The following is a 25,414-nucleotide window of genomic DNA, read 5'->3' on the forward strand; positions in this document are numbered from 1 at the left end:
AAGAGGACAAAACAAAGTGTCATGTCCCAAATCCCACTGTGATGCATGCACCCAAATAATAATTCCAGTTTAACTGCCACTTTCTACAGTCTTGTGTAAATCAAGTGTTTCTGTGTACATAGCAGTTTTCCAAATATTGGGAAGGGCTTATAACGAAGCATTAAAAGTGTTGTACCTCTCTCAAGCCGTTCTCCTTTTAAAAGGTACTCAGTCACTGTACAAATAAATACACCTACTTTTCCTTCCGTGATTTTCAGCCACTTTTTTTTTTTTTGAGAAATACCCAAACGTACTTGAAAAATGGGACCTTAAGTTGAGCTCTTGTAGAGTTAGATTTGTGCAACCACCTCCCACACAGACTACAGCCTAAAAGACATCAAAAAAGTTAAGCTTCAGGTGACAGGTTAAGGAATGCTTTAGAAATGTCTCTTCCAAGCATTGTGACAAAACTGTTTATAAAGTGGTGGTTTGAATGTTTGCAGGTAAGGAGCTATGAAGCAACTTGCTTCTCTAAGTGCATTTTATAGAATAGTGTTTGTGCAGAAAAAGAAATTCACTGCAGGTGCCTACAAACAAAGAGATTTTAAGCTCTTTCTTCTCTTTCCTTTGTTGTTTCCATGTGTCAAATTCTAGACTGTAAGCCCCTCAGGGCAGGGATCTGTCCCCTTGTACTCTGCAAAGTGCCACGTACATGGCTGACACCACAGCAAAAACAAAAAAACACTTCTGAGCAGGGGTGACTAAGTTCTGGCCCTCCAGATGCCGTTGGGACTCAAACCCCATCATCCCTCAACAATGGGGTGTGCTGACCATGGCTGAAAGGAGCAACATTTGGAGAACCAAGGACTTGGCCATCTTTGCTTCAACGGCCTTCAAGGCTTGGAAAATGTATCTGCCGCCCCAGACAGTCCACTCAGAATCAGAGGAACATTTAGGGGAAGGGTTGGAACTCAATGGTAAAGCATCTGTTTTGAATGCAGAAGGTCCCTGGTTCACTCCTGGCATCCTAGGCAGGGGTCCTGAATAAAACCCCAGAGAGCAGTCAGTGTTAGAAACTTAGCTATGAAATCTAGGAGCTAAACAGCACCTTAAACTTTAAACCTAAGGTTATGGGCGCAACAACGAAATGTCTGGGCGTTTTTTGTTTCTTTTTATAACAAGAATACAAAGCTGAAAATGAATGAATTGCAGGTAAAATATCATGTCCATTTTTCACATGGTCTAGTCCTTCCCCTGACCACCCCCACCCCCAATATTCTTAAGAGCAGCGGTAGGCAACCTAAGGCCCGTGGGCCAGATGCGACCCAATCACGTTCTCAATCCAGCCCGCGGACAGTCCGGGAATCAGCATGTTTTAACATGAGTAGAATGTGTCCTTTTATTTAATATTCATCTCTGGGTTATTTGTGGGGCCTGCCTGGTGTTTTTACATGAGTAGAATGTGTGCTTTTATTTAAAATGCATCTCTGGGTTATTTCTGGGACATAGGAATTCGTTCATTTTTATTTTTTTTCAAAATATAGTCCGGGCCACCACATGGTCTGAGGGATGGTGGACCAGCCCACGGCTGAAAAAGGTTGCTGACCCCTGCTTAAGAGGGTCTCTTCTCCAGTCTTCAGAGAGTAGCTGGAAGTGGGGAGGCAAAAAAGGTCCTCTTTTCCTTCCACTCTGCAGTTTTAATCTGAAATCTTAGGCGCAGTACTGCGGCCAGAACTCAGAAACTGCTTGCACTAATGAAATTCCCTGTCGCAAAACATGCCTAGAACAATGGGAGCTTCAAACATTGAGAGCAATGTAGGTTGAGCTGGATAGATCAGTGGTCTAACACAGTAAAAGGCAGCTTTCTATGTTAGAGGAAGGACTACAGCTCAGTGTTAAACCCTCTGCTTTGCATGCAGAAGGCCCTGTGTTCAACCCTTGGCCTCTCCAGGCAGAGTTGGGGAAAAACCTAATTTGAAATCCTGGAGAGCAGCTTCTTATGTTCTAGATGCCTTGTTCCAGGCACCTCTGCCAAATAAAGTTTGGCACATGTCTATCAGAAGTAAGTAGGTGCCAAACTAAATCTTGAGTTTTTCAGACAGGTTTTGGACTAAACTGAGAATTTGTATCTGATTTTGGTTCGGGCCTTTTGTTTTTGTCCTGCTTTTTTGTTTATTCATTTTTGCTTCAGCCAACTCCTATGGACTTTTTCTTCCCATTATCTACCCTTCTTTGCTTTTTTGTGCTGTATTTTTTCTGCTGGTTTTAGTGTGGTTGTTTTATTTATTAATGTAATCAAACTTTTTGATGACTTGTTTTATTTGGTGATGGAAACTGCCGTACTTCACAGCTTCTTTCTGGCAATGAATGAGCCACATGTAACTAGAATGTAACTACGGACGCAGGTGGCGCTGTGGGTTAAACCACAGAGCCTAGGACTTGCCGATCAGCAACGGGGGGGAGCTCCCATTGCTCGGTCCCTGCTCCTGCCAACCTAGCAGTTCGAAAGCATGTCAAAGTGCAAGTAGATAAATAGGTACCGCTCCGGCGGGAAGGTAAACGGCGTTTCTGTGTGCTGCTCTGGTTTGCCAGAAGCGGCTTAGTCATGCTGGCTACATGACCCGGAAGCTGTACGCCGGCTCCCTCGGCCAATAAAGCGAGATGAGCGCCGCAACCCCAGAGTCGGCCACGACTGAACATAATGGTCAGGGGTCTCTTTACCTTCAACTAGAATGCTAATAATTCCTTGCGATGTTTGAAATGATGCTACAACCCTGAATATGGATGAGTACAATAAAATCACTTTCTTCCCCTCCAGGAGTCTTGGGATGACATCTTAAGTGGGTATCTCCTTTACCTTTGCTGCAAGAAATGCACTGCAAATCTCGACCTAATGGGGTAAATGTAAAGGTAAAGGGACCCCTGACAACTAAGTCCAGTCACGAACAACTTGGAGGTTGCAGCGCTCATCTTGCTTTACAAGCCGAGGGAGCCGGCGTTTGTCTGCTCCACACACAGTTTTTCCAGGTCATGTGGCCAGCATGACTAAGCTACTTCTGCCGAACTAGAGCAGCGCATGGAAACACCATTTACCTTCCCGCTGGAGTGGTACCTATTTATCTACTTGCATTTTGACGTGCTTTCGAACTGCTAGGTTGGCAGGAGCTGGGACCGAGCAACGTGAGCTCACTCCGTCCCAGGGATTCTAACTGCCGACCTTTCGATTGACAAGCCCAAGCGTCACAGTGGTTTAACCCACAGCACCATCCGCGTCCCTATTGCAAATGATGCACCCACTTTAGCTTCCATGAACATGACATCTTTTGCCACAGTAGCTGCATGGGCAAGAGCGGGAATAGCCCACATGCTGCCTTCAGATGCTGTGAGTTCCATCATCCTTGACCATTGCCCATGATGACTTGGGGATGACAGTAAGACACAATATCTGGAGGGCACTACCTTTGCTATCCCTGGACAAGAGTCTGGGAAGGGCTCTGCAGAAACCTTTTCCACTGAAATTTGTTTCAGTCCAAAGTATGCAACCAAACCATTCAGCTTACCGGTAATTATTCAGGCCAATGACTAGCCTAGGATTGGATTTCCAGACCCCATGTGAGACCCCATGAAAATTATGGATTGAAGTGGCAATGTCTATTCAACATACTGTCAGGTAGAGACAGCAACTGACCTAAGCACACTTAGCTAGAAGTAAGCCCCACTGAACCTAGTGTGGCTTACTTCTAAGCAGACATGAAAAGGATTGCACTGTTATTTTTTTACTCAGCATTACAAATAGGTCCACAGTTATTAGGCCACCAGCAAATATAAACACATATGTAATACATGAAGGGACAGAGAAAAAGACAGCCAAGTATTTAAATCTGTAGTTCCCTTGTTACCTTGCCTTGTTACCTGAAGGCAATTCTTACCCAGTGAAGGCAAATGGATATTGACAAGCCACATTAAATCTATGGTATTTATACTTATCACTTCAACCCGACTGAAGCTGTAGTCACAACACAACATATATAGTTGCTTATAGATCCATAACTGCTGGTTTTCGTATTTCCAAATGCAAAACTAAATGGTTTGTATCCAGTGTAAATCATACTCAAAGTAGACCTATTGAAATGAATGGTCATGACTAACTTAGGTCCATTAAGTTCAATGGTTCTACTCAGAGCAGAACTCAGTTAGAGACAACCTAAGTGTTTCCTTCTCTGTCCTTGCATCATCTTTGTAACCAAATGTCTTTTGCATTAAGGCACAATTCCAAACTCATTAATCAGTTCCTTTAATCACCAACTTAAGACTGAAACAAACTGTAGAGAATGTTTTACATCATGCCCTCTTTTTACCCATATTTCTCTCTCCCCTGCATCCTGTTCCATTTGCTTTTAAACATCCAGCATGAGGAAGAGCGTCTACATATCTCGAAAGCTCAATTACCACAATGTGAACTTTGGCTGGCCCTAATTGAAAGTATTTTGCTACTGCTCTTGTTTCAAAGATTCCTGCCTGGAAATCAGAAGCAGAGAGCTGAATGAAACAGCTACTAATAAAATATAAAGGAAAAGAAATTGCATAGCCCCCCCCCCCCAAGACATACACAGCTGAAAAGTCCACTGCTGCCTGAAAGCTGCTCCCACACACACTCTTCCTCTGTAAGAACTAATTTGTCTGATTTCAGTGTTGTCAACATAGATCATTTAGTCCAAGATACAGTATCATAACAGGCCCTCTTTAAGATATGGGGGCAGTTCCCTTTGTAGTAAAGGCAGAAGCTATGTTTTTCTTGGCTACTTTAGGCTCAGTAAGCAGCTGTGGTTGGCAGCAACTCAAGCTTTATTTGCTTATCAGGAGTTTGGCATAGTCCCATTGATGCAATTAGAATTGTAATTAGTGAGACCCATAAACTAGTAACAAACACTTCACCACACAGCCTAGCCTAGAAATGCCCACCTCACATTCATAGGGTATTATTTTAGCTAGAAGTCAACCATTCCCAATTCTTTTCCCCCCTATGGAAAAATCTAAGCTTCTGCATGTTCAAAACTAAATATTTCCTTGCCCAGGAAAGCCCCCATGGTGCCAGTCTTATCTTTGGGGTAACAAATATGGCTCTGCCAGGGTTTTGAATATAATCTTATTGCATGCCACCATTTATTATACATTAGCTATTTATTTTATCTTGGTGCTCTCTTTTTTTGTAAAGTACCCTAGAAGCTTTGCTGAAGGGAGGTAATATATAACATAAAATAAATAATGTTTGCAGTAAGAAGAGCCATGATGGATCAGCATTCCATTTCCCAGAGTGTTTAACTAGATAGTTAAAGGTAAAGGTAAAGGTAAAGGTAAAGGTACCCCTGCCCGTACGGGTCAGTCGTGTCCAACTCTCGGGTTGTGCGCCCATCTCACTTAAGAGGCCGGGGGCCAGCGCTGTCCAGAGACACTTCCGGGTCACATGGCAAGCGTGACGAAGCTGCAGCTGGCGAGCCAGCACCAGCGCAGCACATGGAAACACCGTTTACCTTCCCGCTATAAAGCGGTACCTATTTATCTACATGCACTTAGGGGTGCTTTCGAACTGCTAGGTGGGCAGGAGCTGGGACCGAAAGACGGGAGCTCACCCCGCCGCAGGGATTCGAACTGCCAACCATACGATCGGCAAGTCCTAGGCACTGAGGTTTTACCCACAGCGCCACCCGCGTCCCAACTAGATAGTTAGGTAAAGGTAAAAGTACCCCTGCCCGTACGGGCCAGTCTTGACAGACTCTGGGGTTGTGCGCCCATCTCACTTAAGAGGCCAGGGGCCAGCGCTGTCCGCAGACACTTCCGGGTCACGTGGCCAGCGTGACATCGCTGCTCTGGCGAGCCAGAGCCGCACATGGAAACGCCGTTTACCTTCCCGCTGGTAAGCGGTCCCTATTTATCTACTTGCACCCGGAGGTGCTTTCGAACTGCTAGGTTGGCAGGCGCTGGGACCGAGCAGCGGGAGCGCACCCCGCCGCAGGGATTCGAACCGCCGACCTTTCGATCGGCAAGTCCTAGGCGCTGAGGCTTTAACCCACAGCGCCACCTGCGTCCCTAACTAGATAGTTACAAGAAGCCAAATAGCAAAACTTGAGTGTGATGATGCTTTCCTCCTGGTCACACTCAGCATCTGTTATTCAGAGCTGGCATACTGACTCTGATCCTAGAAAACACAACACCGCTAAGCAGGATAATTTCAAAGGAGTTCATTGCCAAAAACGAAACCTTATCCAATCAGGGGTGCCAACTTGAATAAAATATTGGGAAGGGCAGGTAAGCCCTACACCACACAATCATTCACAAGACACACACGCACCATTTGAATGGCAATACCCACTAACTTGGGGGTGGGGGCCTTAAATATTTTAGGAGAGGGCTGAAGGGACCTTGGCCCCTAGGAGTTGGCTCCTATGATCTCCATATCTGGAATGAATGCCTATTATGCTAATGACCTGTTATACCATCCACTTTTATGCCTGAAAAAAGGCAGATACTTCTAGGAAAATTCTGTTTCCAGTGTGGCTAAACAAAAGGAGTCCAAAGGCTATTTTTTTTTAACAGTATTCCTCACCTGCATCATCGTAACTACGTGGCAGGGATTCAGCAAGTAGATGACTGTCTTGGAAGCAAACTTGAATCCCACTTCCAATCCAAAAGTGAGGCAGAAGAACACCAGCAACAGGTTCTTCCCTATGCTCTCCTCTTTCTTCCAAGACTGAGCAAGCAGGTCCGCCACCTCCTTGGAATGGGTTCGCTTGATCTTCTTCAGGGACACCACCACCTCCAGAACTCCCACGCATAAGAAGATCAGGGTCTCTACCAGGCGCTGTTGCCAGGGGAGGAAGGCAGCACACTCAGGACCCCCGTTGCCTTCAAAGCTTGGGTCCACCCCACCGTACATCCAGTCCAGAAGATTGGAGAAGCTGTAACGACTCATGGCAAACCCCTTCTGTTCCTCTTCTGCTTGGCTGTCCTGGAGAAGGTGGGCGCTTGATGAGATCAAAGCTAATATGCTGTTTGGGTGATGAAACATGAAACAGAGAAGAGTCCTTATCAGCAAGTCCTCTCCCTTCCACTTGTGAGGCACAGAAAGGAACTAGACAGGTGATCCTCAGCTCTCACTCTAGGGTGCTTAGGTAAGAAGCTAAACAAACCTGTGGGGAGGACAGGAAGTGAAACACAACTTAATTATCAAACCAGAAAACAGGATAAAGAAAGGACGCATAACAGAACCAAGCTCCCTGCTCTCTCTTCCAGCAGAAGGCCCAGTTAGCAAACTGTTGCTTTATGACCCTAAAAGAGCTTTGGCAACCTGTCACAATCCAGATGTTTTGATCTACAATTCTCAGGCCCAGCCAGCAAGGCCTCTGGAGGCCACCCGGTCGGCAAAACCTGCCTGAAAACCCCAGGCACTATGTAACTGGCACACTGTGTACAAATACACACCAGGTATAAACAAACACACAGTGTGCCAGTTACATTGTGTCTGTTTGCCCAGGTTTCTAAAGAAGCATGGCTGGTAGTACCTGGGTATATAAAATAACCACACAAAAACAGCGGTGAGGGATATATATATATATATATATATATATAAAATATACCCATACTCCCTCTCTCTCTCCTGCATAAATGATTTCCGACTCTTATTTCTCTATTTGAAATATTTCACAGCCACTCTTCATCCAATGGAATCTGGCGCATCTGCTACAACAGGCACTACAATACACAAAGCAATGCAATAAAACAACATCCTTCACAGTAAATTTGTGGACGGAGAGGCAACAAAAGGCCACAGGAACTAAAAGTAAACAGAGGCAACATTACCTTCTTTTTTTAAAGAGCCACGGCAGGTTTTGGGGGTTTTTTTTAACCTCTTTACTCGGCAGGGCTCCTTTCTCCCTCAACCCGGCTAAGCTCCCCACGCAAAAAAGAAAAAGGCGCTTCGCCAACGCGATGTGGTTGCCAAACGAGATCGTCAGCAACCACAACCCTTGAAGGTAGGCCTGCTCGCTTAACCACCACACTTTCACCAAATTCCCGCGAAAGAGGGAAGCGGAAAGGGGGCGAAGAGAGGGAGGAGGGAGCAAGAGGTGAGCAATTTATTTATTTATTGAATTGAAGAGTTGGAAGGGACCCCTAGGCTCATCTAGTCCATTTATTTCCCTCCCCCTCACTGGCGCCACGCTCCGCCTTCCCTCACTTCCTCACACCATTCGCGCGCGCGCGCGCCCCTACCTTCCATGGAAGTCCCCCCGCAACTCTGTCTCTGGAAGGGGCTAGCTATAATCTCCCCTCCCCGGAAAAAAAGCTGTGCTTTCTGGTCCTCTGCCTCCTCCAGCTAGACTTCCCAGCTACGTGGTGCACCCCTTCCCTCCCAGTACCTCAAGGGAAGGCGGGAGCGAGGGAGGGGGCGGGTCGTGGCGGTACTGCAGGCCCTCCCTCAGCCCTTGCCGGGGCAGGCGCTACATGAGGAAACCCAACAGCCCGGCTCTGGGTTGCAGACTGGAGGAGGAGGAGGAGGAGGAGGAGGAGGCGCAGCAGCGGCAGAAGTGGCGGCCAGCGCTTATCGGCTCCCCTTCCTCAGGTGTAGCCCGGAACGCAGCTGAGGCGCAATCTGCGCTCTGGACGCCGCCGCCGCTGCTGCTGCTGCTGCTACTCTCTGCTCGCCTCTTCCAGGAGAAGACCACCACCACGCCGCCCCCACCACAGCAGCCAGCGAAGCAGCATCACCCCACCGACGTGCTCAACTAAGGCTAAAAAATGGAAGGTGCACCCCGGATTGGTTGCGCGGGTCTTCCCGCTCCGCCTCTTTAGAAGGCGGCTCCTGTGTTTCCGCGCTGCTGTTGCTGCCCCCTTTTCTTCTTCCTCCGCCTCGCTTCCACTTGTCGCCTCAGTCAGCCCGTCACTACGGCGTAAGGAAAAAAAAAGGCGAAGAGGCGCGCTTTGCCGCGCTTGCTCCGCGGGCTCGCTTTATGCCCAGGCTTTGCCTCTCCGCTGCGCCACTTGCGAGCGCAAACGCAAACAGTTCCTCTGGAGTGTGTTGTGTTCCACTGCCTTCAGTGGGGCTTAACTTCTGGTAAATGTGTGTAGGTGACAGCAGCCTCAGTGTTCCTCTGTGCTTTCCGCAAAGTGTTTTTAAAAAGAAAAACTAAAAACCTCCCCAGAAACAGCTAGCACCAAACCAGTGGCCCTCGAGATATTGCTAGGCTCCAACTCCCATCGCTCCTGACCGTTGGTCATGCTGGATGGGGATGGTGGGAGCTGAAGCCCCAAGGACATCTGGTGAGCCACAGGATCCCTTCCCCTGAAACTGCATTTCATGGAAAAGGGTTCTAGCCCAGCCTTCCACCTAACATGCTGGATTTCTAACTGCAGGGCTGGTGAGGGTTTTTGTTTTGTTTTTTTGAAAAGCAGGCGCATACCTAGGGGTTGGCCAGGTTGCCCCCTACCAAAAGTGCAGGCCAAGGATGTGTGTGCAAAAATTACACCTGTCGGCTCTGGCTCAGAGTGCCAATGGTATGCGGGGGGAGGGGTGCTGATACAGCTCCTTGCCAAAGGCACAAGGGAGCCTAGAATTTCATCACATCAGCCCTCTGCACATAGGAACCTAGCATGTGCAGTGCTTAGAAATGCAGGTGACTAAGTGGTATATAAATGTGTTTTGGTTTCACTCCAGGAGGCACACCCTCCATTGTCTCTGTGACAGACAAGTGCCAGCAACTCTCCACTCCTGCCTTGGGTGGGGCATATGAGTAAGAACCTCTAAGGAAGAAGAGCACAGGATCTGGACTACTTTATGCAGCCAGGTAGCTAGCCCACTGGGCCACAAACAGCTTTTTTCTTTTATTGCTGTAGGAGGCAGTAATCTCAGCCCCAAAGTTTTGAGATTTAGCCACAAATCAAGCTTGCCTGCTAAGCCTCCTTCTAAAAGTTCTTAGCTCCATAGTAGAAAGGAAAAGCAACAGACTTGCCAGTAGATTAAAAAAAAAGGTGTAGAGGCTGGATGGCTTAAATCTCCCTACCCTACATGTACATAACCAGCCGCTACAGAAAATCCCAGTGATACCAGTAAGGCCTGCAGCCTAGGAAGAGTTCCAAGAACTAGACAGGAGGGTTGATGGGCCATCTTCAAGCGGAGGTTTTCCACCTCAACACACAGGACCTAACCTAGCACAGTTGCATGGACAGTGTACTTTAAATCCTGGGGAAAGCTCTTGGAGAAGAGCTTAGACTTAGCATCAAGATAACTGGAAACCTAATATAGTGGTCATTAGGAGGCTCAGAAAGAAGGTATCCACAGAGAAAACATCCGTAGTGATAAACAATATTGTTTTATCACTAACAAAGTGACTTTGCAGCATCAGATATCACTAATGATATGAATAACGCTTGAGGCAGGCTCAGTGTACCTAGTCTTGTACTACAGTGAAAGGCTGGCTGCTATTTCAGCTAAATACAAAAGATGGCACATGTTCCAGCTATCACTTTTCGCCAGGAATGGCTCCTATTTTCATGTATCTCTCTCTAGTGAATTGCCGCCCCAGTGCCACTGTCACTGAGCTACATTCACATCTGAGCCTTCACCTGAGTACACCCTTGCAGCCTTCTTAGAACCAAATGGGAACCCCTACACCCAAATCTGGATTTTTCCACCATATCATTCTTGAGGTCAAGGTGGCAAAGTGGAGAAATGCAAATCAAGGCACAGCTGGGGTTGCAGTGGAATGGATTATCAAGGGGGCTGTGGTGGGAACACTTCAGGCTGCCTTTGGAAGTCCTGCAATTTCTAAATTGTATGGGGTTCCTTGTAAGACCCCTGCTTCTTCCTCAAAGGTGATCTCCAGAACATCCGGGTTGGGTGGGATCCTAGCAGAAATTAAGGAAGAGCCACAGTGCATAACTGTTATTAGAGTAATTGCAAACCTGGGGGCAAAACCAGAGATGGATGACTCTGCCTACTGTTGCTTCTTGCTCCACCTACCATTGGCCACCCTGCCATCCAGTGGCACCAACTGCTATTACTCTTTCTCAGGCTAGGTTTTCTTTCAGACTACCGGTATTAATCTTTGTGGGCTTATTTTTCAAGGATGGTGTTCTTGCCACAGTACTCTGCTAAGGAATTATTACTCTTAAAGACTTGTGGAGCTGCTTGCAGTTTGACAAAAACGCTTCTGACTCTTGCTGCTACATTCAGAGCCAAGTTGCTGTTCTTATTTGCAAAGCTTTTCTCCTCATTGGTTAATCTGCAACCTTCCTATGAACCTGAGTAAACATCCATATCTTGTGTTAACAGCAGAACAGACCTCCAAAGGCAATAGATTCCCTGGATATGAGATACTTTAACTCTTCACTTTTCCTTTTATTTGACCTCAGATGGCCTCTCTTCATCCTGTTGGCTTTCTGAAATGGTGGCAGTGCCATTGGTGATTAACAGCAAGTAGGCACATTCATTTTAATATCATCCATTGAACCCAGAAGGCTTTAGAGGAAGTCCAGTGGCATTTCCTAAAGGTGACACACTGTTGTTGTTGTTGCTGCTGCTGCTGCTGTTGGCATCTGTATGTCTCGAGAAAAAATGGAGTGCACCTCCAGGGGTGAAGTAAAACAGCTGTCTTAGCAGCATCTAAGTGGCCTCTCTGGGGCACAAGCCCAGGAAGGGTGTATGGAGGTTCTGGGCTATAGATGACAAGGAACACACCCTTCAGTCTTGCTAATGTGGTCCAAAGGAAAACATGGCAATACATTTGGCACCAGCTTGGCTGCAGGGGTTGCTTGAAAGAGGCCTACAAGCCTGCAAGGCACCATCCAACCACCCTAACCCTAACTCTTTTCTTCTCCCAAATATATCCTGCAGAGCAGTAGAGGCTTAGGGGCAGAGATGGACTATCTTCCCAGGTTGATGAGCCCCATCTGCAACTCACTTCACTCTACAGCAGGCATGTCCAAAGTCCATATTGGGGGTCTAATCCGGCCCACGGGTCGGTTTAATCCAGCCCTTGTGGCTGTTTATTTCCTGGGGTAAAATCCTAAAAGCTCAGCAACTTCAATCTTCGGGGTAAAATCATAAAAAAGCTGAACAACTTCAGTCCTAAAAAAGGTCAACAACTTTGGTTGGCCCCCACGGCCCTTCACTTTGTCAGATCTGGCCCTCTTTGTAAAACGTTTGGACACCACTGCTCTGCAGCATGTGCAGAAACTTCCTCCTTGACTGTTGGACCCACTATTGGTCTCACTTTCTCAATGTGCTGGAGCCTGTCTTCGCATGCAGAGGAAGTCCCTAACTCACCAAGAGTTTGAGACCCATTAGCCATCCTCACCTGGTTTGGCTGGCTCGTTAAAGTTGTTTTCTGGGGTGTGGCTGCTATTGCATGCTGACAGCTTCTAGGAGACACATGTGAGAACTGAGTGCAGGGTGGGGACCAAAGATGGACCAACTACCCCAAAAGAAGCAAGACATGTCCCCTACCAGAGGTACCACCCCTCCCCTAACACCTCATACAGCTAAAACGCTTTAGAGGAAATCCACATGCATTTCTTAAAGGTGACGCAGTACTTGCCATGGAATCATCCTGTCAAAATCAGGATGGCTCCCCAAGTAAAGCCCTTTTCAACAGTGTGCTTAGGAATGTCACTGCACTGCAGGGACCAAGCATGGTCTGAGGGCCTACAAATCAGAGGTTAAGCAGGCCTGAATATGGTCTGTGCCGTTGAGTTCCATCATGGAAAGATGTGGAATATAAATGTAGTAAGAATGTTGTTGTTTAGTCGTGTCCAACTCTTCATGACCCCATGGACCAGAGCACGCCAGGCACTCCTGTCTTCCACTGCCTCCTGCAGTTTGGTCAAACTCATGCTGGTAGCTTCGAGAACACTGTCCAACCATCTCGTCCTCTGTCGTTCCATTCTCCTTGTGCCCTCAATCTTTCCCAACATCAGGGTCTTTTCCAGGGAGTCTTCTCTTCTCATGAGGTGGCCAAAGTATTGGAGCCTCAGCTTCAGGGTCTGTCCTTCCAGTGAGCACTCAGGGCTGATTTCCTTAAGAATGGATAGGTTTGATCTTCTTGCAGTCCATGGGACTCTCAAGAGTCTCCTCCAGCACCATAATTCAAAAGCATCAATTCTTCAGTGATCAGCCTTCTTTATGGTCCAGGTCTCACTTCTATACAACACTACTGGGAAAACCATAGCTTTAACTATATGGACCTTTGTTGGCAAGGTGATGTCTCTGAAAGATGTGGAATATAAATGTAGTAAGAATACAAATTTTCAAAATATCTAAATTATATACTGAAGGTGGTATAACAGAAAAAGTATAGCTTGAATGGAAGCTAAGGGCTACAACCAACATGCCCTCAATCAAGGTTTCAGCGAACTGTCACTGTTAAAGTCTGTTTTCAAACATAAAACTTTTCAGGTAATGCTGTGTCACAGGAACACACCCACACATTAGCTAATTGTGGTTTGTGCACACAGAGGCCTCCTGCTAGGATGATTCCATCTTCTTCTCTTTCCTCTCTTATCTCCCCTGCACCAGACTGCATGCTTGTCTGGGCCAGGAGACCTATTTTAGGCCACATCTGCACCTTATGTTTAAATCAGGAGCATGCCACCTTAACAGCAATGGCTCCCCCCAGAGAATCCTGGGAACTGGAGGTTGTTAGAGGTGTTGAGTGTGATTAGGAGATCCCCTGTTCCCCTCACAGAGCTACAATGGTTTAACAGTCAGCTAGCGAATTCTGAGCAGGTAGTGCCTGGTGGAGCTGGGCCCCAGGAGGCCTGATAGAGTGAGCCCTACTTCTTATGAGAGCCAGTGTGGTGTAGTGGTTAAGGGCGGTGGACTCGTAATCTAGTGAACCGGGTTTGCGTCTCCGCTCCTCCACATGCAGCTGCTTGGTGACCTTGGGCCAGTCACACTTCTCTGAAGTCTCTCAGCCCCACTCACCTCACAGAGTGTTTGTTGTGGGGGAGGAAGGGAAAGGAGAATGTTAGCCACTTTGAGACTCCTTCGGGTAGTGATAAAGCGGGATATCAAATCCAAACTCCTCCTCCTCTTCTTCTTCTTCTTCTACTTCTACTACTATCTCCCATTGAGTCAGTCTGGTGGAATGGCTGCCCAGGTGACAGACAAATGAGGGGAGAGGTGGCCTGATGAAGCTGGCCTGCCACAGCACAGCCGATGGAGTGAACTCCGCTTCTCAGCTCTTCCACTGATGGAGGCGGATGTAATTAGGAAAAGAAACAAATAGTTAGAAATATAAGATGACAAATGGAATTTGACAAATCTATGCAGCACAGTGCCTGGCGTGCTCTGGTCCATGGAGTCATGAAGAGTCGGACACGACTAAACAACTAAACAACAACATGCAGCACAGTGGAGCTGGGCGGGACCTGCAAGGGTGAACATCACCTTCCATGCGCCCTATCCTTTAAGGGCCACAGCCCGTCTCTGCCTCTCTGACCAGAGACAGAGCAGCTATGGCTGGGGGCCTTGAGTGCTACAGCCCCTCTCCACCCCTCGGGTCAGACTTGACCCAAGGATGGAGCAGCCGTGGCCGGGCGCCTACAGCCAGCAGCCTCTTTCCTCTGTGGAGGAGCTGCATGTGTTGCAGCCCATTTGAGGAGAGGGGTGGCAGCTCTCTGCCACCAACTCTCCAGTCCGAGGAAGCTCTCACATTGGGAACCTGTTGCAGGGAGGGCGCCTGGTTGCCCCCTCCAGAAAATGCGCCCAGTGGATTGCGGGCTGAGTGGGTCTAGCTGGTTTTGGGAGTGTCATGCATGTGATGTCATGCACACGTGATGTGCCCCCCCCCAATGTTGGGCACAACTCGGCGCACCTGCTTGGGGAAGAAGAAAAGGCCCAACATTATCATGTATTTTTGTGAAGTTTGTAGCTAATGAAAGGTAAAGGACGCCTGGACCCCTTTTACTGTAGTTAATAGCAACAGCTGGGGAGAGAACATCATAATCTCAGGTCTGTGGGTGTACCTCTGGTGATTTATTTGTCTGGTTTGTTTATTATTAAAATATGTACAGACCAAACTTCATCTGCACTGATACCAGGCACACCATGCAACTGTTGGAATTTTTATGAGCACAAGGGCTTGCATTCCCCTGTAGGGATGACACCCACCCCCGGAAATGCATGCCAATGGTGCATGGTGCTCAGAGGCAGAGGGGAGGGTAGCAGATAATGTGGCTCTTATCTTTGTACTGTAAGGCTCTATTCCAGCTATGCAAAAGCCAGAGTTTTCTATGCCTGCTCTCAAATATTTCAGTCCACTTAAGATGCATTATCACAGTTAAAGGAAACATTCCAACAAAGGCAAAAGGCACTTGAAATGTGGAGTACAGCTGGAGAGGAGCATGATCTGGGGAAATATGAGGGTAAGTTGCACTTGGCTTGTGGGCTGGAGGTTCCCCGCCCCTGTCATAGAACCCAAGGGTTATATCCAACCTTAGCTGGATTAGCTTGGCTCCTGCTTGTCCTCTTCACATGCTCTGCTTGCTTTTGCAGCACTGCCCCTCATGCTAGGTGAATACTGCACTCATAACCCCCTCTTGCCCATCTGGAGAACGAAGCCCTCCTCTGCCAGCTGGGGGTGATGGGGCAAGCCTGGAGACTTCAGGTCAGCTCAGGGGGCGGGGGTCTGGCAACACTAGTTGTGGTGTAGTGGTTAAGAGTGCCAGTGTGGTGTAGTGCTTAAGAGCGATAGACTCGTAATCTGGGGAACCGGGTTCGGGTCTGCGCTCCTCCACATGCAGCTGCTGGGTGACCTTGGGCCAGTCACACTTCTTTGAAGTCTCTCAGCCCCACTCACCTCACAGAGTGTGTGTTGTGAGGGAGGAAGGGAAAGGAGAATGTTAGCCGCTTTGAGACTCCTTTGGGTAGTGATAAAGCGGGACATCAAATCCAAACTCTTCTTCTTCTTCTTCTAATTCCCAGCAGCCCTTAAGAAACTACAGTGTCTAGAATTATTTGTCTCTCTGTGAGCAAGGTGCCTTTTTTCAGCTGATGGTGGTCATGCTTGCCCCATTTTTGTCCTAGTCTCAATATGTATTGCATCTGAACTTGTGTGTGTGTGCGCGCGCATGTATATGAAGTTGTTTAATTGATTAATTAATTAAATTCACATACCACCTTTCATCCGAGGGTCACAGGGTGGTTTACAGTATAAGAATACAAGAATGCACAACTTAACAACAAACAGAACAATAACCCGCATTGTTCATTGGTCTGATGAATAAAATGGCATTATATATGTTCTTTGTTAAATCAGTTTGAGATATTTTATAGGAAGCAATTCATAAATGGAATGAAATGAAAAATTTTATGGTGCTGTCCTTTTTTTTCTTCTCTTTTAGAGGTAGCAGCTATTTGTGCCACACTACTCCCCAGGACAGGGACGTGGGTGGTACTGTGGGTTAAACCACGGGGTGAGCTCCCGTTGCTCGGTCCCAGCTCCTGCCAACCTAGCAGTTCGAAAGCATGTCAAAGTGCAAGTAGATAAACAGGTACCGCTCCGGCGGGAAGATAAATGGTGTTTCCGTGCGCTGCTCTGGTTCGCCAGAAGCCGCTTAGTCATGCTGGCCACATGACCCAGAAGCTGTACGCCGACTCCCTCGGCCAATAAAGCAAGATGAGCGCCGCAACCCCAGAGCCGGTCACTACTGGACCTAATAGTCGGGGTCCCTTTACCTTTACTACTCCCCAGGACAGTCATCTTCTGACTAGCATCCATGGCATTTTCTCATAACTCCAATGGCAACTGCCCCCCCTCCAAAAAAAATACTGTATTATTTTGAGTCAGACCATTGGTCCATTGAGTTCACTGCAGTATATACAGCTTTATCTGTGATGTAAATGCCTCCAAGTGCCCCTTTTTTCCCAGGGACAGTCCTGGAATTACAAAAGCCACCCCGGCTTCTGAATTGATCCCAAAATGTCCCTATTTCTCCTGCCAGTGCTGCCGCCGCCAAGCCTAGGAAGGAGGATGAGCCGGCACTTGTCCTGAGCAGCAGCGGCAGTGGTGACTGTGAGAGAACACCCTGTTACTTCTCCATGGCCACCTCTCCTGACCTCAGCTCATAGTGGCTGCTCACATGATGCGTTGGCTCTTAGACGCAGGTAGAGAAAAGGGCAGCCCTGGGTGGGAAGGAAGGGGGAATGGAGTGGAGTGCATGGAATCTTGATTTTATTTAATTTTATTGGTGTATCCATGTTTAATCTTGCCCCTTTTTGCAGGGGTAAGATCATGGTATGAGATCACAGCACCCAAAACGGCTGCTGTGCTCTTGTGTGAAAAAATAGGATGTCCTGGTTTTCCCAAGACAGAGGCAGGGAACCTCCAGCCCTCAAGCCAAGTGCATCTTACCCTCATATTTCCCCAGATAATGCTCCTCTCCAGCTGTACTCCACATTTCAAGTGCCTTTTGCCTTTATTGAAATGTTTCCTTTAACTGTGTTAATGCATCTTAAGTGGACTGAAATATTCAATGAGTGAATGGTCCACTTAGCATTTCACATAGGACTTCTTAGGTTACTATGACCAGGTTCAACCCTGAAATCTCCAGCTAAGGGTGAGAAAGATTCCTGTCTGAAAACCCTGGAGAACCACTGCCAGTCAGTGCAAATAGGCCAGGAGTATGGGGAATGTTTTTTTCTGCTGTGGACTGCACTCCTTGGAGTGGGGGTAATTTTTCATGGGTGCATACTGGTAGTGGGTGAGCCCAAAGTCACTGCAGACAGTAAACTAAGGGAATTAGGGAATCTATTTCAATTGTGCCGCTCTAGTCTTCCCCTCAACAAAAATAGAGCCGGGGGGTGGAATTCTATAGACCACCCCCAACCCTCAAGTGTGCCCTGATTCTGCACTGAGTACCAGCTGGTCACTACTGGGTGAAATCAACTCCACTCGGCTCACTTACCCAGCTCTCAGTGATACAGAACAGATCATCTTCCTCAGCCACAATCTGATAATGGATGTAAAGGTAAAGGGACCCCTGACCATTAGGTCCAGTCGTGGCCGACTCTGGGGTTGCGGCACTCATCTCGCTTTATTGGCTGAGGGAGCCGGGTCATGTGGCTGAGGGAACCGGGTCATCCAGAGCAGCGCACGGAAACGCCGTTTACCTTCCCGCCTGAGTGGTACCTATTTATCTACTTGCACTTTGATGTGCTTTTGAACTGCTACATGGGCAGGAGCAGGGACCGAGCAATGGGAGCTCACCCTGTCTCAGGGATTCGAACTGCCGACCTTCTGATCGGCAAGTCCTAGGCTCTGTGGTTTAACCCACAGCACCACCCGCGTCCCCTGATAATGGATGAGAGAGGTCTTATTCAGAGCCGCCCTAGCTTTCAGTAACAGCAGACTTGAGGCCTGGCTGACAGGACAATCGCATTGGAGGAGGGGCTGGCACATGGCACAGTTACTAACTGTGCCCCTTACCTGAGCTGCCCCATCTCACACATCATACTTCCTCCTACACAGAGCCACTGCAATTGGCAGCCTCCTGCTGTCCAAATGCATCTCCCCTTCCTCAAAACAACAAACGGGGGAAAACCCCTCACACATATTAAAAACTATTAAAGCAATTGTAGCACATTCCCATATTCTGCATTGTTAGATCACGGGGAAGTGGGGTGTGGGAATGACACCGGTCCCATCCTACTACTTGCCTGCTCAAAGGATTCTTAAGTGGACACACAGTTCTTCTGGATGCGATGCCACTCCAGAATTCTATGCCACTGCCCCCACTTTGAAGGGTAGTACTTGGCCCTTTGAAGTGTGACTGAATAGCTGCTGTTATAACACTAGGAACAGTTTTGCAATGCTGCTGTCTGCAGACAATCCTTTATTCAGAAGGCCTGTATTTGTCACCCTTGTTCATAGCATCCAGTTCTGGTTATTTAGAGAGTCTTCAGAGGGCTCTTTAGACACACAACCATTTTCTTGGGCCCTGCATTACAGTAACAAATTTTAATCAGCGTGGAGTAAAAGGTGTACTGGTGCACTTCTTTTTTTAAGGGGTGGGGTAGGGTTCAGAACTTGCAAGACATAGAAGGGTTTTTGAATGTTCATGTTGCATCACTCCTTGAGATTTGAATGTGAAGCCCAAGGCATTGATCCAAACACACATTTTCCCCAACTATGAAGCCTTTTAACTGGGGCTGACATTATGCTAGAGTTTAAACACTCTGCAAAGGCTCCTTTTTGTGTGCCAATTTATATTTCTAGCCCACAGATCACCATCTGGAGAGTGAGTTACCCCTGGAAATATGAAAGTCAGTGATCTCTCACCAAGAAAGTCGGAAACAGAATGTCAGGGTCACAACATCATCTCTGCACTCCTGACGAAATGCAACTAGTAGAAGCCAAGAATGGACAGCACTGGGAGTATGTCAGGGAGAAGCAGACTTCATCTAATTACTAAACTTCCTTAGACTCCACTTGCAATTTCTAAACCGGCATAACGGTACGGTACATTAGTAAAGCATTATGTGTGCATGGTGGTTAAAGTGTGTGTTAATATTGGTTTCTCCCTGTTATTAATAGTTCATTCATGAGATGGCTTTGCTCACCAATTTCTTCACTGTATGCAAAGGTAAGCATTCAGTCTTGGAAGCCAGTTGGGTGCAAGCAAAGTTGCGCCATAAATCTCCATCACTTTCTGTCAATTTATTTTTGGGGATCTAATTTAGCAGGAATATTCTGCCAGAGAGTGCAGAATAAGCTGTCAGCTTTGAGTGCATAAAGTAGAAGCATATAAATAAAAGGCGCACTGTGGTTTCATGATTTTTAATCTGAACAGCTGCATGTTTTAATTACAATGTAGCAAGTGGAATGGCTTAGATCACATATCTGCCAGCTTTCAGGGCAATTACTTGTGCCGTTTCTCTCTTTTTTGCAGCAGTTGGTTTTCTTTTTTCACAAGGCAAAAAAATTAGAAATTAGAAACACTTGCCTGCGGGAGACGAAGGTGGGTGAAAAGCAGGAGTGAGAAATGGAAGAATATCTGTTAGCTTTAGGTTCCGCCCCCCTCCCCAGATATAAAAAGCTCAAAGCCTTGATTTGCTCTGCAGTGAATCTGTTCTATCCATGTTAGATCAAAGGAGCCCCATTTACCTCTCAAGGTGATGTTGAATCAAGAGACCTTTTGACAACATCCGGTCCAGAAGAAAAGGTGGATAGGAAGAGGCCTGGCAAATGAACTTAACAAATGCCCTGAATGTGTCACCAAAGTATCAACGCTTTCCTGAGAGAATATAATAGGATTTGAAATGAAGCTTCTGCTGCAAGAGATACTAGAATCCAATGCATTTCTGAAACGACTGTCAGAAATGTTTTCTTGTATGCAAGTTAAAGAGACTGCTTCTGCTGTGGGTCCCAGTTAGTTTTCCTGTGGATTCCTTGACTAGTGTTCTGCAACAGCCTATAGAGGCAACAGCTTGGACCCTGGGGGAAGTGGCAGAAGAAGGGGGGTGTGGGGATGTGGTCTGCCTCAGGTGTCATCACTGAGGGGTGTGTGACAAAATGAGTTTTTTTAAAAAATGGGCTCACAAAATTTTTTGGAGTGTTATGGTGACTTAGGCGCCTGCAGGATCTGTGCTGCCTAAAATGGCAGTGTGGGACTTGCGTCTGCCTACTGCCTCTTCTCAGCTGCCCTACAGGTGAGGGGGAGGCGGCGGAGAGGCTCCAAGCTGCGGAGAGGCTCACCCACCCCCAGCTGCAGGACATGTCCCCACACCAGGCACCCAAGTGGCTAGCTACGCTGCTGCCTGAGGGAGAAGATGGTGAAGGGACAAGGCGCAAATTCCCCTCCATCTGCACTTTCACCCTTGCCCTCACCTTTTCCCATCTACCGCTTTGACTCCTTACCCCAATCTCCAAATGCATACAGATCACATATAGCATATGCTGAGATAAGTTTAACTTCACAATCCAAAGGTGACCTAGATACACATAGGAGTCACAGATAAAAGAAATGACATATTAGAAACATTAACTGATCACATACTGATCACATGTTAGGGGAAGAGATGAATAGAAGTGCTGATGCGCAGTTTTCACATTTCCTTGATTGCCAATTACTGGCAGTTGCAAGTTTAATGGCAAGATGTCTGCAGTGGGCTGTGAATGAATGCCAAGTGTATAAATAAGTTCTTTGTTTCGTACAAAAATCTATATTTGGGAAGAACATCAGTCTTCTACATGTTGCAATCCTATATATATATATATATATTTCTTTTCAGAGTAGGTAAGCCGATCAGAGTAGCTTCACAGTCAGCTAACACTGTTCACACTTCATTAGCTCCTCTGAGGATTTTGACACTCTGAAGTTTACTTAAGTGCTGTTCTCAGAAGAGAAACACTGAGTTGGGGGCAGGGTTCCTTTCCCAGACCCTCCAAGTGTCCCTATTTTCCAGGGACATCCCTGATTTAGAGAAGCCATCCCAATTTCTGATTTGATCCCAGAATGTCCCACTTTTCCTTAGGACACCCCTATTTTCATTGGAAAAATGTTGGAGGGTATGGAGTTATCTGACCCACGAGCCATCAGAAGGCATTCCTATATAGGGAAGTTTTTTTAAAAAAATGTTTAATGTCTTATTATGTTTTTATATATGTTGGTAGCTGCCCAGAGTGCTGGGGCAACCCAGTAAGTTGCAAGGGATATAAACAGTAAAATTATCATTATGGAATGGGACATCCCTATTTTCATTGGTGAAATGTTGGAGGCTATGCTTTGCTTTCCACCAGTCCTTGTTATTTGTTTCAAACTATAGGAAACATGGAAGAGAAAATGTAGAGCTTGACGGCCTTTGGACTCTCTTAGCAATGTGACTCTTTTAGAGTGTGAACACACTGTCGGGCAGTGCGCATTTAGTGGGGGGCAGGGCATCTTTTCCAGTGTGCTATACACATGATGTCACCCCCATGCTTCCCAAAGTGGGCAATTCTGCCCCCGGGGGGGGGGCGCTGGAACGAACCAGAGGGGGGGTAATAGCCTCAGGTGTAATTGGGGGGCACTGAATAAAAATAAGGGGACGGTATTCTGCTAGGTTGGCAGGAGCAGGGACTGAGCAACGGGAGCTCACCCCGTCGCGGGGTGGTTCGAATCCCCGGCTCCCTCGGCCAATAAAGCAAGATGAGCGCTGCAACCCCAGAGTCGGTCACAACTGGACCTAATGGTTAGTGGTCCCTTTACCTTTTATAAACATAAAGAAGAGAAGGAAAAAATGAAAAACTATTCGTACATGTTTCATCGGTCGTGTAATGCTGCATCCTGTAAGGTTGGGGCCTGTTGTGGGATGGCGGCAATTCCTCCTCTGGATCTGGCAGTCGTGCTAGAGGCAAGGGGTTTTCACGGGCTTGAGTGAACCCTTTTCAGCTTCATCCAGGCCCAGGAAGTAGATCACAGCTTGCCTGCTTATTTGGCCAATGGCAGGCGGCCCGCAGGGGCCAGCCCTGCCCCGGGACAGATCGGATGAGCCAGCAGGCTTCACTTGGGTCCACCCCATGGGTTTTTAATCCCAGGGGCTAGTTCACCTCCTTGTCCAGTTGTAGGACGTAGGTAGACATACAGATAAATGAAAGAATGCAAATTGGTCACTACATCCTTCTGTTTGTTCACTTAAAGAAGCTAGATTTCCAGGGGAGCGCTGAGTAATTTTTTTTTTCCCTGGAAAGGGGGTAGTAGGCCAAATAAGTTCGAGAACCACTGCCAAAATATAAAATGCATAAATCTAAAATGCATTCTGTTGGAATTTTTATAATCTGTTTTGTCCCAAGAATGCACTTCTCAAGTGCTTGCTGCCTACATGTGCACACCAGTAGTGCTTTCTTGGGTTTCAAAGGGGAAGCATGTACACATCTGTAGAAGAAAAAGCGCCAGCAGTTTGTGTTTTATTCCAGTGGTAGGCAGCCTATGGTCCTCCAAGTGTTGTTGGACTTCAGTTCCCATCAGCCCCAGCCAATGTGATCAATAGTCAAGAAGACTGGAAGATGTGGGCCAACAACCTCTGGAGGGTCAACCACAAAGGCATTAATATTATTTGTAATCCAGGCAAGCACACCTGGTGTTGGTTCAGGGTTCAGTTGCTTTAGATGCACGTGTCCCAAAGTGGAGAGGACGAAAGAATTCTTCCCAGATTCTCATTGCTGGAAAATACTAATTCTCACTTATCTCCCTCTAAGGATAGTGCTGAGTTTGAATGCACAACCACCACAGAAATACAGACATGGTTAAACAGGTAATACAGTGAGGGGGGGAAGTATTTGATCCCCTGACCTTTGTCTTCTGGGGGTTTTCCTGTTGTTATTCTGTCTCTCACAGCTACAATAAACCTACCATTAAAATTATGGACTGGTCATTTCTTCGTCAGAGGGCAAACGGGCAAATTTAGCAGGGGATCAAATACTTTCCCCCCTCACTGTACTTTTACTTTATTTTACTCAACCCTTAACAAATGATAGAAAAGGAGAAAGCACTAAGATGGCAGATACTATTTGGAATTTTGCAAATGCTTTCATTTGGTTTAGAAAGCCCATTTTCACAGTAAATGACGCTGGCACTGAACTTGTAGCATCTTGATTTTGTCTGTGATTATGTGGTTTGTGCTAATGAGAAGGCTTGGTTACAGACTCCATATATGGCATTGGAACAAAGTCCTGATTATACCCCACATGCCAAAGAATAATGGGCATCTGCAACATAAAATGTTCACTAGAAGACTTTTAGTAAACACGGTTAGGGAAGTGGAAGAAATTATGGCAGGATTGTCAAGTGGGACAGATGCCGAGACACTGTGGAATGCTCTCCCCATAGATGTTCATTTGGTATCTACCTTATAGACTTTGTCAACAGGAACAGGTCATTTTCTTGTCCTTTTAAGATACAATTTTAATCTAGTTGTCTTGTGCCGCTTTTATTTGTTTATTTTTATTTTTGCAATATCTATCCGGTAAGGCTCTCCACTGGGGGCTCAGCTACATTAGTAAAGAAAAGGCACTTTATATGTGTTTTTATAACACTGTGACACCAGGTAGCGCTGTGGAGTCCTGTCTTTCACCAATGCGATTCCATTTATGAAGTTTACAACATATTTTCCTGCAACTTTTTTTGATGTGTCTAGATCCATCCTGGATTTGGCCAAATCCTGCTGTTTTGGGGGGCTGAAGATAGACATGGGTGGGATCTGGCTGCTTGGATAGTTCATTCACAGGTAACACAATTGTGAAGCAGCACTTAGCAGGATTTGGCCCTCTTGCTCACAGTATGCTGCATGAGGAAGGTGCAGCATTTCTTTCTTCCTCACCCCCTCCCAAACATATGTTTAATTTGGGTTTAAAGAGTCCTAATTAAACATTAGTCCTGTCCCTCAGATCTCAGATTGGTGTACCCAAGGTCAGCCCAATTTGGGTAGGAGTTACGCAGTCTGTCTGTGTGTATCTTTCTATCATTATACATACATATGAACATTTTCATAGTCGTTTGCTTGTTTTGGAAACCACTCGGGGAATATTATTGAAGGGTAGATTAAAAAGGCATGCAGTACAGTATATAAATAAATATATTCGTTTAAGGCTGTAGCCCTAATCACACACTTACTACACAGTAACTCTTATAGAATTCCATTCCAGTATGAGTAAACATGCTTAGGATCATGCTACACACTTAGTAGTATGACCAATCCCAAAGGGATCAAAGTAAGTAACGATATTTTTTCTTGTATTTTCATTGAACTTAACATCTCCTGTTAAAATGGAACAGATCTGTAGGTGCTCTTTTTCCGTCACTGCAGCTTCCCAGATGATAATATCTGTCATTGTTACAGCTCAATAAACTATTCATGTTGACATCCATCTCTATTTCTCTTTTATATCTGAGTCAGGTAAAAAAACAACAACAACAATGGGTGCGCTAAGCTGGTGCCATAAACTGGTAATGGACTGGATGAGAGCCAATAACTCGAAGCTCACTCCAGACAAGTTGGAAGTACTGTTGATAGGTAGCTCATTTAACCAGGAAGGTGGAGTTCAGCTTCTTTCTCTAGGACGGTTGTATCTGCTCTTACAAGTCAATCTTGGATGGCACTGGTGTTTTGGAATGCCTTTCACCAGCTCTGTCTAGAGCAGGTTTGGAGAATCTTCTGCCTTCCAGATGTTGCTGAATTGCAGCTCCCAGCAGCCCCAGTAAGTGTAGTCAGTAGCCAGGAATGGTGGGAGCTTGGGACTCAGCTACATTGGCAAAGAAAGAACACTTTATATGTGTTGTTTATGCATTCTAACACTGTGATACCAGATGGCGCTGTGGAGTTCCATACTGTACAGTGGTGCCTCGCAAGATGAAATTAATCCGTTCCATGAGTCTCTTCGTCTAGCGGTTTTTTCGTCTTGCGAAG

General features: G+C 46.6%; 1 protein-coding gene across 7 annotated transcripts in view; it reads right to left on the reverse strand.

Annotated features, from left to right (window-relative positions):
• TMEM164 (transmembrane protein 164) overlaps positions 1–8,894 on the reverse strand; it is a 53,807-nt gene extending 44,913 nt beyond the window's left edge. The window contains exons 1-2 of one of the 7 annotated variants that reach the window (XM_079961756.1): positions 8,786–8,894; positions 6,584–7,166 (exon numbers count right to left, since the gene is read on the reverse strand). In XM_079961756.1, the coding sequence (XP_079817882.1) occupies positions 6,584–7,045 (462 nt within the window). In that variant the 5' untranslated portion in view covers positions 7,046–7,166; positions 8,786–8,894. The other 6 variants (XM_079961758.1, XM_079961755.1, XM_079961757.1 and 3 more) reach the window with 6 other exon arrangements.
• Positions 8,895–25,414: the final 16,520 nt, after the last annotated feature.

This window comes from Podarcis cretensis, assembly GCF_951804945.1.
Source record: "Podarcis cretensis genome assembly, chromosome: Z".
Classification (NCBI taxonomy): Eukaryota; Metazoa; Chordata; class Lepidosauria; order Squamata; family Lacertidae; genus Podarcis; species Podarcis cretensis.